Genomic DNA, 13,660 nt, shown 5'->3' with positions numbered 1-13,660 from the left:
CAGGGTTCTATCCATAAGACGCACAGCCCCACGAGCTGTCCGAGAGCAAAAAGCCTTGGTTTATCAGTTTGGCCTTGGTGATCACATAAGGCTATGGAACCCTGAGGCTCCTCTTCTGTAGATCATTTGGTTTTGTTGCAGTTATCAATTAATCAGTTACTAGAGTAATCAGCAGTGGAGACTTCTTTCCTGCTTTCCCACCTTTCAAAAAATCGCATTGTAGGTTGGGACCATCAGGGTGTTTGCTAACACACTACTTATCAGGGAAAGCCTACTGAAGGTTTCCTCAGAAAGAAACTACACACAGGAAGCCACCCAAATAAGGGTGGACAGCCATTTAGAAAATGGGACAGAAGGAAGGGTTCAGGACTAATTATCTGGATGATGTGTCGAGTCAAGCATCAAAGATGCTTCCCCGGCTGCGACAGAGGAACAAAAGATCTACCACGTGAGTCGTCAAAGTGCTTTATTTGATAAAGCCTTGTTTGGGTCTGGAGTGTAATTTTAGCACTAGGCGATACAATGTGAATTTCCTCACTCTGTCCAAATGAACAGTTTACCAACAGTAACGGGAGACAGAGACCGATGCAGACAGAAAGGATGGATTTTTGTCAACTTCCAAAAGCGTGGATCACATTCCAAAAGCAATGAAAGGAGTCCCTACCTAATGTATAGGTACCTCGTTTAACTTCAGCTTTTTCTGCTTGCCGGCTTTATACTCCAGACAACACCAAAAAAGCCAACACAAACCACAGCATCAGCTCATTTCAATACATAAAATAGAGATTTGTACACATCTACACTGTAGCGCTGTTAACATTACATGGGAAGAGTAGCACGGCTAGGTCCAAATCAGTACAGAGCAATGGGGTGAAACTGCCTTTGGCCCTTGAAGATACTGTGATTTGTTGCCATTTTCAGTGTTTCTCTGAAATCAAACACGACATACATTATGCACCGTTGCAGTCTTAACAGCGCTGACATTTAGTTATTGGAAAAAAGGCACCCTGGCACTCTGCGTCTGTTTAGGTTATAAGTTACTGGTGGAGGCTGGGGAGGTTTGTAACAGGGCCTACAAAAATCATCTCATGGTTTACACAAAGAATCATCAAGGCACAGCTTCAGCACAGTGGTGGAGACATGACAGATATCCTGTAAGCAGATCAAGTTCTTCTGAGTTTGGTGCCATAAAGAAAATGCAGCAAAGGTCATGATTTAAGGTCTACAACTTTTCCACAGGTTAAACGCAATCAGCACAGTTTTAGGCAATGGATTTATTCAACCAGGTCTGGGTTCAACACGGAAAACGGGCTACCTTGATAAAGAACATCTGGAGGAAACAAAGCCGAACAACCTTCAGTTTATCAGAAAAGACGGACTACGGTGGGCTTGGAATAAAACATTCCCACTAACACGTGACTGCGTGATACACCTCGAGAGATGATACACATTGTTTCGTCCATACTGCAAAATAACTTTACATGTAAACTTCAAAAATCGCAAACTGTACACAAAATTTTAGATTCAAAAGTATCCCTGTTTTCCTAATAATGTAAACAGTAAGATCGAGGGTGCCTGTGAAAGAATTCATGATTAAAATACCACTGTGAAATCAACGGTACAGCAGAAGCATTTTCCATTTGGATTTTCATTCGGTCACGGAGATACTGAGATTTTTCTCTCCGTGCTCGCTTTTCCCAAAGTAGAAGGTATCTTGCAGCTCCTCTCGCCCACAACTCCGCCTGTTTCAGATAAGCTATTTTCCCTTGAAGCATTATTAGTTCCTATTTGGCAGGGCTAGAAGTGGAACAACGAAGAGGCTCCAGGCAACAAAAGAGAAACGAGCAGATTTTTTTCCGTGAGAGGGCGGCTCCCGAGGTGAAAACACGGAGACAGCCGGTGGTGACTGGGGTGGGGAGCCGGCCTGGGGCTAGGACGGGGGCGTGAACTCCGACCTGGAGGTCTGAATATCCTGACACGAGGCGCTGAGGCAAAACACTGTGGTGGCACAAACACGGAGGAATCTGATCACCTGTCCGACACCAAGGGGTTAAAAGTTACACTTATTGAGGAAGGCCAGCGTGCAGGGGGCAGGGATACATTTGCAGGGAGTTTTCTTTTTTTTTATATAAAAAAAAAATGATGATGATGATGATGAATACTGTCTCGGGTTTCCCAACTCAAAAGATAAACTGATCCACAGTTTACAATCTGATGCCAACGTCATCAGTGTGACGTGCATCTGTTTCACTACACACACCACACACACCCACACACAAACACACCCACCCACACACACACTCGTTCCACCACAGCTAGTTATGTCAGAGCATTGCTATCGCAACACGCTGAGATAAGCTGATCTATTTTATTTAATTTTTTTTTTTTTGCGCGCACACACAAAAGAGTCAGAAGTAGCTAGAACTATGCTGGGAATATCAGGAAGCTGATCAAGCGAGTAGCCCCCAAATCAGTCATCTTGGCCAGAAGATGTAAACAAGGAGGTTTGCTTTCTGCAAAGACGTGCATGTCACTGAGTTCCATTTCTTGTTTTCCTATGCTGCTGCGTCCACGGCGCCGGTGTATCCTATGCGGCATGGGAGGGCAAAATGTGGCTGATAAAGTCCAAAAAGCGCTTGGAATACTGTTCTGGATTCACGGTTGAGATTTCTGCGCCGGCCTATGCCAGTGTCCAAGGAAAGAAACAGGAGAGACAGTGTTAGAATTTCTGAGTGGGAGCAGAAATCAAAACAAAGCTGTATTGTTTTAACCAGGACTTCTACCCATGGAGTTCATGGGCCTGTATGAGCACGCCTTCCCACCCATCAGTGGAGTTTACTGGTTGGTACAGAGCATCCTCTTTTCCGCCTCTTCTCTTCTCTCACTACAGCCTTGTGTGGACTCTTTGCTTCTCCTAAAATCAATCTCTGAATCGCCCCCTCACTCTAGACTCCTACATCTCACAGCTCAAGCCTTAACCCGTACTGCAGTCAATCAGTCGATCGTATTTATTGAGCGCTTAACTGTGTGAAGGGCACTGTACTAAGTGCTTGGGAGAGTACAACAGAACAATATAACAGACATATTCCCTGTCTACAATGAGCTTACAGTCTGGAGGGGGAGACAGAGGTCAGTATAAATAAAATTACAGAAATGTAAGTAAGTGTTGTGGGGCTGGGGCATGCCCACCCCTAAGACTGACTGAGCCACCTCCTCCGAGACCATTCCCTTCAGCCATCCCTGCATTCGGTATTATTGAATTATTGGTATTATTTGGTATTACCTCTTGTTTATTAACTGATTTATTTCCACTTATTCCCACCCTCCTTTAGCTATGGTGTATTCATCAAGGTCTGCCATGAGGGGACTCTTTGCTCCTTAAGGACAGGAAGCTCATCTCATATTCCCTCCGACCGCTCCTCTAAGTGCTCTGCCCTCATTTGGGTAGCGTCGTGCCTTTCCAAGCATGTAGGTAACAATTCCCCAAACCCTGTAAGTGGTCCAACATACAGTGTTGAGAGAGGAGACTGATCAAGACCCTGTAAACCCAGGACTTGAGGGAACGTGTGCTTCTCAGGGGTTGGGATTCAATTACCTGGAAGGGAATTCCAGATTCATGGTTCTGGGTTCAATCTCCTTCAGAGTTCAGTCACCCTGAATCCTCTCAAGGTTGCCTTTCCTCCCCACCTCTGCCGACCACAGAGTGGAGAGGGTGGGAATAGTAATGAAAATTGTGGTGTTTGGTAAGGACTTACTATGCACCAGGCACTGTACTAGACACTGGGGTAGATATAAGCAAATCGGGTTGGACATAGTAATCAAGGCGGGATACATGTTTGGATTAACATGGTAGCGGTTTGGATGGAGAGGAAGGGGTGGAATTTAGTGATGTTGTAATGGTGATTATAATAATGGCATTGGGAAGCAGTGTGGCTCAGTGGAAAGAGCACAGGCTTGGGAGTCAGAGGTCATGGGTTCGAATCCCACTCTGCCACTTAGCTGTGTGACTATGGGCAAGTCACTTAATTTCTCTGTGCCTCAGTTGCCTCATCTGTAAAAAGGGGATTAAAACTGTGAGCCTCACATGGGTCAATCTGGTTACCCTGTATCTACCCCAGCGCTTAGAACAGTGTTCTGCATATAGTAAGTGCATAACAAATACCAACATTAATATTATTATTATTAAGCGCTTACTATGTGCCGTCAATCAGTACAGTGCTCTGCACGTAGTAAGCACTCGATAAATACCACTAAGTGCTTGGGTGAGTACAATACAGCAGAATTCCCTGTCCATCATGAACTTACCTTAACCATACTAAGCAATGGGTTATGTTCAAGATAACTTGGGTCAGATTTCAAATTCATATTAGCAGGCTCATTCACCCCTAAGCCAAATATGTAAAAAACATCAGAATTCCTTACTACTTTTAGTCACCTTTAACGGTTCTGTTCCCGTGGGCCTGGATATCAGTGGTGAGGCTGGTTCTTGCTCACGGTCTGTTTGTCGGGATGAACTCAGCTGGCGGTTCACATGGTCTTGGGGAAGAGTCTCCCAGTTTTGTGTTTGAGCAAACTTGGTTGAGTTGCTCAGGCTGGGCTTAGAGGCCTCACGTGTAACTCAACAAGATAGGCCTTGTTTCCTTCGACACCACCAGCTGACAAAGATCAGCCTGGCACTTTGGAAAGACCACATCCCAAACTGACAGTGGATAAAACACGTCCCCTATGTTAACAGTGATCCTGGGAGGGAATGCCTCCACTCACCACACAAGCGGCACTTTCACTCAAACCCTTTCATTCTAGAATCACTACTTGCGTTAAAACGTGTCAAACTTTAGCCAGGTCTGGCACTTTCTAAGTTTAGAAATTTGCCCTTGGTTCACGACTTCATGCAGGTAGGAACAGTTTTGGCTTCTAAAAACGGCCCAGAACCATTAAGAGGTCCATGAGAAGCAGCATGGCATAGTGGGTAGAGCCTGGGCCTGGGAGTCAGGAGGACCTGGGTTCTAATCCTGGCATTGCCACTTGTCTGCTGTGTGGCCATGGGCAAGTCATTTCACTTCTCTGGGCCTCGGTTATCTCATCTGGAAAATGGGGATTACGACTGTGAGCCCTATGTGGGACAAGGATGGTGTCCAACCTGAAGAATCTATCTCTACCCCAATGTTTAGTATAGTGCCTTGCACACAGTAAGTGCCTAATAAATGCCATTAAATAAAGGGGGAACATGAACCTCACCTAATTACTTTCTACCAAGTAGTAATAATAATAATGATTTTTATTGACCGCCTACTGATTGCAGGGCACTATACTAAATGCTTGGGCGGAACAAGTTATTTGAAACCCGTCTGAAAGAGGCACGCCGTTGGATTAAGGGATTTTTTCTCTAGGCAGTCCGCAGGGGAAGTGGAAGGGAGAAAACCAAGAGACTTACGCCGTGTTTAACAGTTTTGGCAGCGTGTGCAGCTTTCTTTTTCGCATCATAGTGAGTGAGAATGTCGATAATGGCCATGAAGTATACTTCCTTCCTGGGTGCGTCTGGAAGGACAACAGCAAAAAGAGCAGTAAGAACTGGGTCAGAGAAGAGAGTTAATCAGAATCCAGCAAAATGCAAACCCGAAATGGCCTTAGTGGGGAGGGGTGGATTCAATGAGACCCCAGACAGAGAGGGAGGGGAAATCTCATCATGGGCAGGGAACATGTCTGCAAACTCTGTTGTAGTATACTCTCCCGAGTGCTTAGTGCAGTGCTCTGCACATAGTAAGCACTCAGTAAATACCATTGATTGACTAATTGAAAGGAGGCTGAGAGTCCTCTACCCTAAGTACAATAGTTGGTACCAATTTAGAAGCCTGGGTTAGCTGTTTGGTGGATGTTCTCCCTTTTTGATGTTCCAAATCCCTCTTCTATCAATGGGGGCTAATTAATTTTCACCCAAACCCACCCAACTTCAGGTGTTTCTGGTTCGTCATCAATCACAACCGACAAAGATGACAGTTGTAGATGACACCTGGTTTCTCTGCAGTTTGTATGACCCATCATTTCGTTGCCTAGTAGCATGGCCTAGCGGATAGAGCACGGGCCTGGGAGTCAGAAGGACCTGGGTTCTAATCCCGGCTGCACCACTTGTCCGCTCTGTGACCTTGGGCAAGTCATTTGACTTCTCTGGGCCTCAGTTACCTAATCTATAAAATGGGGATTAAGAGTGTGAGCCCCATGTGGGACAGGGACTGTGTCCAACCTGATTAACTTGTATCTCCCCCAGTGCTTGGAACAGTGCCTAGCACATAGTAAGTTTTTAATAAGTACCATAATAATAATAATAATTATTATTAGCTCAGGGCAGTTTCAGTGCTTACAAAACTGTCTTTCTGAACCACTCGGGTTAAAGAATTAAAAAAAGGCCACCCCCTCCCCCAAAACAACAACCCCCACCCCCCACCCCAACAACTCAGATTCTGCTTCCTCTGATTTGGAAACTCCAACCAGGCTGTAAAAGTCATGATAAACCACCTCCCTTCCAGGGAAAGCAGTGGGTTGCTTATTTCTAACTATGTCACTGAAAATATTTTGGCTCCAAACTAGAGAGCTGGAAGCTAAAAGAGAAAGAATCCTCACTGAGATGCTGGTGTTTGTGAAGTTGTCTTTTGCCCCAGCATGCCTGGAAGTGTTTTCCCATATGGGCACTGAGGAACCATTCTCTTTACCAATCAAGGGACATTTCCTCTGAGATGGAATACAGCATCGCCTAGGGAGTGAACCACAATTCTTGCAGTTTTGGAGAAGAATACCATATTCATTTGAAAATATATTTATCCCGCGGTAATCCGATCAAGACACCAGAGTGATTCCTCCTTCCCCGAAGAAAACTGTCATTAGACTCTTTAATGAGGGGAAAATGGTCAGAACCTTGCTTTCCTCCTCGCTGCAAGTCACCTCTCCCATTCTGCAGAAATGGTTTGTCTGTTTTATCGTACTGGTTAAGCTTCTATTATGTGTCGAACACTGTCCGAAGTGCTGGGGCAGGTATAGTTTAATTAGGTTGGGCACAGTCCCTGTCCCACATGGGGGCTTGTAGTCTTAAGTATGAGAGAGAACAGGTATTGACTCCCCATTTACAGTTGAGGAAACTGGGGCACAGAGAAGTTCAGAGTCTTGCCCAAAGTCACACAGCAAGCTATTGGTAGAGCAATTGGCAGGGCCGGAATTAGATCCGGGTCCTCTGACTCCCAGGCGTCCGTTCTTTCCAGGAGGCCGCACGGCTTCTCTGGTCTTCATCAAGCTGTGCTGATGGACTCTGCTGTGAGGGAAAGCCTGAGTCATTGTGGTGGGGCTACCAAGGCTACCACCACAAAGACCCAGGCTTTCCCTCACTGCCAGGTTCTCACCCAAGGCGACCACATTGCATCTGTGTGGTCTGAGGGCTGCCCAGCTGCATGCCGGAGAGCAGCAGTGTGCTCGTTCCGCAGCCCCATTTCCCAACATGCAGCAGCCAGGGACAGCTGAGTAAACACGTCAGCCGCTCGCGGGCATACTGGATTAGAAAAACCACACTCATCCAGAAAGCCTCTCCGATTGTGCCTCAAAATTGAGCTCTATAGGTGCCCTTGGCACATCCCCGCTCCCCAATCCGAAGAGGGATTTCTACTGAGCCAAGCCTCTGTCACCAGTAAGGGCACGGTATTTTTAGATACCGATGAAAGACTCCAAAAGGATTGGTAGGAATTCTGCTTACTTTCGTGGCACTTAATCCCATACACGTCAATGTTCGGATCGAATTCCCCAGGTGCCAAGGGTGGGGTGTTGTTCAGCGTATTTCCGGGGCTGTCTGGAGGGGTTCCGACCGGGTGGGCCCCATCGCTCTCCCCTTCATCTTCGCCGTCATTCTCTTCACACTCGACTTCTTCCTGCTCAGCTCTCTCAACGTCGTGAATTCCAACCAACAAGCTGTAGTCCATGAGCTTCAGCTGGGCAAGGAACTAGAGGAGGAAAAATGTGGTCATGAGTTACCAAAAATCAGAGGAAAAAACCCATTGAGAGAAAGGCGGGGCGGTGGGGCTCCTTGCTAGCGGTGTGGTAATGCCCAAGAAAGCAAGCAGCAGCCAATAAGTGTTTAGTGTATTAATGCCCTTGGTGGTTCTGGGCTTCTCATGAGCCAGAATCAAGGCTTCAGTGAATCAGTGGTAATTTATTGGGTGCTTACCAAGTGCAGAGTGCTCTGCTACGCCTTTGGGAGATTACAACACAACAGAGTTGGTAGACAATCACTCGTATTTATTGAGCTTTTACTTTGTGCAGAGCACTGTCCTGAGTGCTTGGGAGAGTACAACACAATATAACAGACACATTCCCTGCTCACAATGAGCTTATAGTCTAGAGACTTTCCGTAAGTAGCTGGATTCAAGCCAGCAGATCTGGCCACAGACATTTGCCATTGAGGGGTTAGATTATTATACAGCTCCAGGTAAAAGCTCAGGGATCAAATACTCAGCTCAGAATGAATGAGAAGTAGCATGGCCTATTGGAAAGGGCATGACTTTGCCTTTAAATCCCCCAAAGAGAAAATTGGAAACCCGGCCCTCATCTCATCAGCCAGAAATGATACAAGTCCCAGGCAGAGATCTGTTCTGCAGCCTCCCAAAGAATGTTGTGCTTTCTTTGGCTCATCAGAGTATCTTATCAGTGCATCACACTGCCCCCACAAGTTGAGTGGAAATGGTATTACGCTAAATATCATCTTCCAAAAGCAGAGTCTTTCGTTTAAGCACAAAGCCTAAGAAAACATATAATTTTGTGCCCTCTCTTTAGTGGCGGGGTTGAAATCTAGACATCCCTCTCCTCTGCCAGCAGGCCCTTACCATGGTCTCCAGTTATGGCTGTTCATTGCCTGGGTTCAAATAATTGTAAATACAGTTAAGAATCTGGGTGCAAACAGCAGTATGCTTCTTGGCACCAACTGCTCAAATTCTCTTGTGTAGTCTGAATAATGAGTGCAATTCTCCCAGGGCCCAGAGTTACTCCCTGCTGACAATAAATTAGACACTTTGGGGAGGAGCGTTGCTGCTTTCAGAGTATCAGAGAGAACCGCCCAAATGTTTCAAGTCTGGCAACGTGGTCTGGTGGGAAGACCATGGGATGGGGAATTAGGAAACGGGTAAGTCCCAGCTCTGCCCCGGTCTGCTTTTGTGTGATCTTGGGTAAGTCACATAACCTCTCTAAGCCTCAGTTTGTTCATTTGAAAATGGGGATAACAATCTCCTTTTTCTTCATTCACAAGAATGGTGGGAGGATCAAATGAGATAACTGGTGTGAAAGTGCTTTGGAAAAAAAAAGTGCTAATGCAAATTCAAAAAACTGTTTTTATTCCCAGGATGCACTGAGCACAGTGTTTGTATCACAGTGGCAGCAGGGCAGTAACTTATTAATTGTATCTGTTGAGCACCTACTGTGTGCAAAGCACTGTACCAAGCGAGTACTAAGTCCCCTAATGGTACGAAAGGGTTAACAGGGCCTTCCCAAGGCGTGTGGGGGGCTGGGGGAGTTGGAGTCAATAATGATGTTAATAACTACCACAACCAAACTTTGTGGTTAAACAGGTCCTTTCTCTAGGAGGCAAATGTGTTTGGGTCACAAAGCAAAAAACCACCATTTCAAAAACAAAGAACAGTTACCAGAAGGAATGGTAGTTTAGAAAAAATTGAGCTCAGAAAGGGGAAATACTAGCAAAACGATCTTTGCCACATCCCAAATAAGGCATAGATCTCCCAGTCCATTTTTAAAGTATGTGTCTCCCAGGAGTCCAGCAGAGAAAACACCCCTCTCTGCAAATCCCAAGTGAACAAAAAAAGCCAAATGCCCACCTTCTGCCTCTGTGGCTTGGGAAGGAAGAGCACAGGTCAGAAACACAGATTTCTTGCAAGAGTTTTGGAAAGAGAACGGCAGACTTCAGGTACCCCTGTTTTCACTAGGCTGGGCATCCGTTCAGAACCAGAATCATTCCACCCCAATGTGGCCAATAGAAAGTTCACTTCATCCTGTTTTTTTGTTTTATGATACCTAAGCGGTGACTATGTGCCAAACACTAAGTGCTGGGTTGGCAAGAGTTAATTAGATCAGACACAGTCCCTGTCCTACATAGAGCTAGCCCTCTAAGTAGGAAGGAGAACAGACCTCTGACAGGAAGACCTCCCCTGCCCCGCTCACCTAACACCTCCACCCCCCACCCCAGGTCTCTGGTTCCTTGTCTTCCCGAGCAGTGGTATCCCTCGGCGCCCCCGGGCTATCCAAGAGCGACCTCCTTAGTGAGAGCCTCAACGGCCCCGGCACTACCGCGTCAAACCTTTGGACCGCTGGGAAAGTTGGGAGAGGCCATCAGACGGGCGGGTTCAAAGGGCTTTTCATCTGCCCGGTGGCCCTCTCCTCCTCTCTCCCAACTGAGGCTAGGGAGGAGAATCAGTGAGGGGAATGGCATACCAATGAAGTCCCCTCAAGAGTCTGAGTGACTCATCCCAAGCGTTCAAGCCTGGCAGCAGAGAACCTTCCCCACACCAGCACATCTGACCTTAAAGCACAGTAACACACACGCCCTCGTGCGGCATATTTTACCGATCAGAGATCTGTCGTGTTGGGTTTCAAAAACTCCTCATGCTCTGGCAGAGTGCCCCCAGTTTTCAGTTAAGCTGCCTTGGGCAATCTCATCCTTCTTACCTCAACATCCTTTTTAAGCTTTTCAAGGAATATCTTTTTGTTGTTGTCATCGATATAAATCTTTTGGCCGTCATTGATGAAATCATTATCCTTTAAAGTCGGCAGCTCTTTGGCCTAGAACGAGCAAGCAGAAGGGAAAAAAGACCGATGAAAATGCAAAGGGGAAATGCCTTCTCTTAACCCCATCCTTGCTTCAAGTCCTGGCAAGGGCAGACATCCTCCCGGGTCCCACCAGCCCAGTGCAAAAGTGCTCGGTGGCCGCCAGGGGGCAGAAGTGAGCCACAACGCCTGGAAGTGCTTGGCCCTCCCGTGCAGGGCCAGTCAGGACTCCATCGGAGGAGGAGGAGGAGGAGGCAGATTGGCTTTTCCAGGGAATCACAGCCCATTGGATTTCCTAGGGCCATCGCGCCACGGCCCAGTTCCAGCACGCTCACTCTTCTCACACTTGAACCTCTAGGTAGGGATTAGGGACTCAAAGAGCAGCCTCGAGACTGTAAGCTCGTTGTGGGCAGGGAACGTGTCTCCTAATTCTGTTGTATCCTCCCAAGCGCTCAGTACGGTGCTCACTGTAAGCACTCAATAAATTCCAGGATTGATGATCATGGGGAATGGGACGTGGCTTTTGCTTTGGGCTTGTCTCCAGCATGTTGCTTTGGAGACAAAATGAACAAGAGGCAGAAAAGCCTAAACCCAGCACCATGCCTCGTAGCAAAAGATCAGTTGACAGAATCTCCCCCACACATGCACCTTCGAACAGACATCCTCCTCAGCTAAGCCTCTCCCCTTCTAAACCTGCAGACACATTTACTAGAACAAAGCCACATCTGGATTGATTTTTGTAATACAACAAAATTTTTGCAATTTTTAAACGGTATTTGTTAAGTGCTAACTATATGCCAGGTACTGTACTAAGTGGTGGGGTAGATGCAAGATCATTAGGTTGGACACAGTCCACGCCGATCAATCAATCACTTGTATTTATTGAGCACTTACTGTGTGCAGAGCACTGTACTAAGCGCTTGGGAGAGTAGAATACAAGAGGTGGTCATCACACTCTCCGCCCATGAGTTTACAGTCTAAACGGATGAGCTCACATGGGGATTACAGCCTTAAACCCCATTTTACAGATGAGGTAACTGAGGCACAGAGAGGTGAAGGGACTTGGCCATGGTTAGACTGCAGACAAGTGGCAGAGCTGCAGTTAGAACACAGGTCCTCCAACTCCCGGGCCCGTGCTCTTTCCCCTAAGCTGTGCAATTGAAAAATAGGAATGAACCAATGATTCAGGCTCTAGATGAGTTTCACATGAGCAAACTGATACAAGGTGAGATTGTGGAGCTAGATATAATTCATAATAATAATAATAATAATGTTGGTATTTGTTAAGCGTTTACTATGTGTCGAGCACTGTTCTAAGCGCTGGGGTAGACACAGGGCAATCAGGTTGTCCCATTCATTAGACGGAGAAATGGAAAAGAGTACGATAAAACTCTGTAGACACAAGTATCATAAGGCTCCGAATGTTCCTGCATAAGATAACTCAGACATCATTGTTCTTGAGTTTAAAAATGGACACAAAGACAATCCAAATTAGCTACCCACAGTCTGGGTTTCTTCTCCTAATTGGACGGTGTCCACCCTATACTCCGCCTGTGAACTTTCTTAATATGGACCCGTTAATGAGCCCTTTAATTATATTTGTTCTCCCAAGTCAAACTGAATGAAAGAGGTTTCATTTTCTGAAGAAAATGATATCAAGGAGGCAGTACTGTATATAGTTACCAAAAAAAAATACTAATACTGAAACCCCTCCACTCCAGCCTCTCCCTATATCCAGGACTTCTCCATTTTTAATAAATCTCTGACTCTTGAGGGCTTTACTAATTGGATTCAACTTAGTTGGGAAGAGATCAGTAATAGTAACACTGTTGGAGCTGTGTTAAAGACCCTGCCAAAGTGAAACAGAAAACTGACTCTCACAAAGAAAGGAGGTGAATGCAAAATCTGAATGGGTGTGAACAAGGAGATCCTTGTTATTAGGTGATATTCTTCTGAAACACAAACTAGTTTTTGAAGAGTCATGGAGAAATAGGAATATACCAGAGGAGGGGAAAATGGAAATGCTAAATCAATCCATGCTAAAGATCAGTGGAATACACCGCCGCAGGCTGGCCATGAATGAAACTGCCACAAATAAGAGGAAAAAGCCTAAGAAGCAACGTGGCCTAGTGGAAAGAGCATAGGCCTGGGGGTCAGAGAACCTGGGTTCTAATACCAGCTCCATCACTTGTCTCCTCTGTGACCCCGGGCAAGTCATTTAACTTCTGTGCTACCTCAGTTACCTCATCTGTAAATGGGGATTAAGATTGTGAGCCCAATGTGAGACAGGGACTGTGTCCAACCCGATTATCTTGGGTCGACCCCAGCTTTTAGTACAGTGCTGACACATAGCACGCACTTTACACATACTTTGGTACTCTAAACATTAGGTGCTCAAGAAATAGTCATGAAGTCCCATTTTTTTTCCATTAGGTCCTGCTGCCTCCCTAGGAGATAAAGGGACAGATATTACAGGATACTTCCTGTCAAAAAAGGTTTAACTACTGAGAACTCTTGTAGATCGTCTAGAAAATCTCATCATTTGGGGGTTCTGTTATAAAAAAAAAAAATCCCAACTCTATTAAGTTGTATTGGAACTTGACCCTTATTTGAAAAATTCTCATTCATTTAAATAGGAATATACTCTCAATGTATAGTGTTTAGAAGGATGGAGGGCTATTTCTTCAGCAGCAGCATCATCAATGATTATAACTGAGCAGAACCTTGGGCTCTTGCTATGGAAAAGTATCAAATAAGAGTACCTGGTCTCTGCCTTCAAGATGGTTAAAGTCTTAAGTCTACATGGATTTCCTTAAACTGTCATGAAAAACCAATACACTACAAATAATTTATA

General features: G+C 45.7%; 1 protein-coding gene across 1 annotated transcript in view; it reads right to left on the bottom strand.

Moving 5' to 3' along the window:
• Positions 1-449: 449 nt before the first annotated feature.
• Positions 450-13,660, bottom strand: part of PIP4K2A (phosphatidylinositol-5-phosphate 4-kinase type 2 alpha) — a 153,398-nt gene continuing 140,187 nt past the window's right edge. Inside the window, exons 7-10 of the mRNA XM_029077738.2 lie at positions 10,708-10,821; positions 7,736-7,979; positions 5,435-5,538; positions 450-2,680 (exon numbers count right to left, since the gene is read on the bottom strand). Of these exons, the coding sequence (XP_028933571.1) occupies positions 2,588-2,680; positions 5,435-5,538; positions 7,736-7,979; positions 10,708-10,821 (555 nt within the window). The 3' untranslated portion in view covers positions 450-2,587. The remainder of the gene's footprint in view (positions 2,681-5,434; positions 5,539-7,735; positions 7,980-10,707; positions 10,822-13,660) is intronic.

This window comes from Ornithorhynchus anatinus, chromosome 13 (assembly GCF_004115215.2).
Source record: "Ornithorhynchus anatinus isolate Pmale09 chromosome 13, mOrnAna1.pri.v4, whole genome shotgun sequence".
Lineage (NCBI taxonomy): Eukaryota > Metazoa > Chordata > Mammalia > Monotremata > Ornithorhynchidae > Ornithorhynchus > Ornithorhynchus anatinus.
The sequence above is the reverse complement of the archived record's forward strand: the minus strand, read 5'-3'. Positions and strand labels throughout refer to the sequence as shown.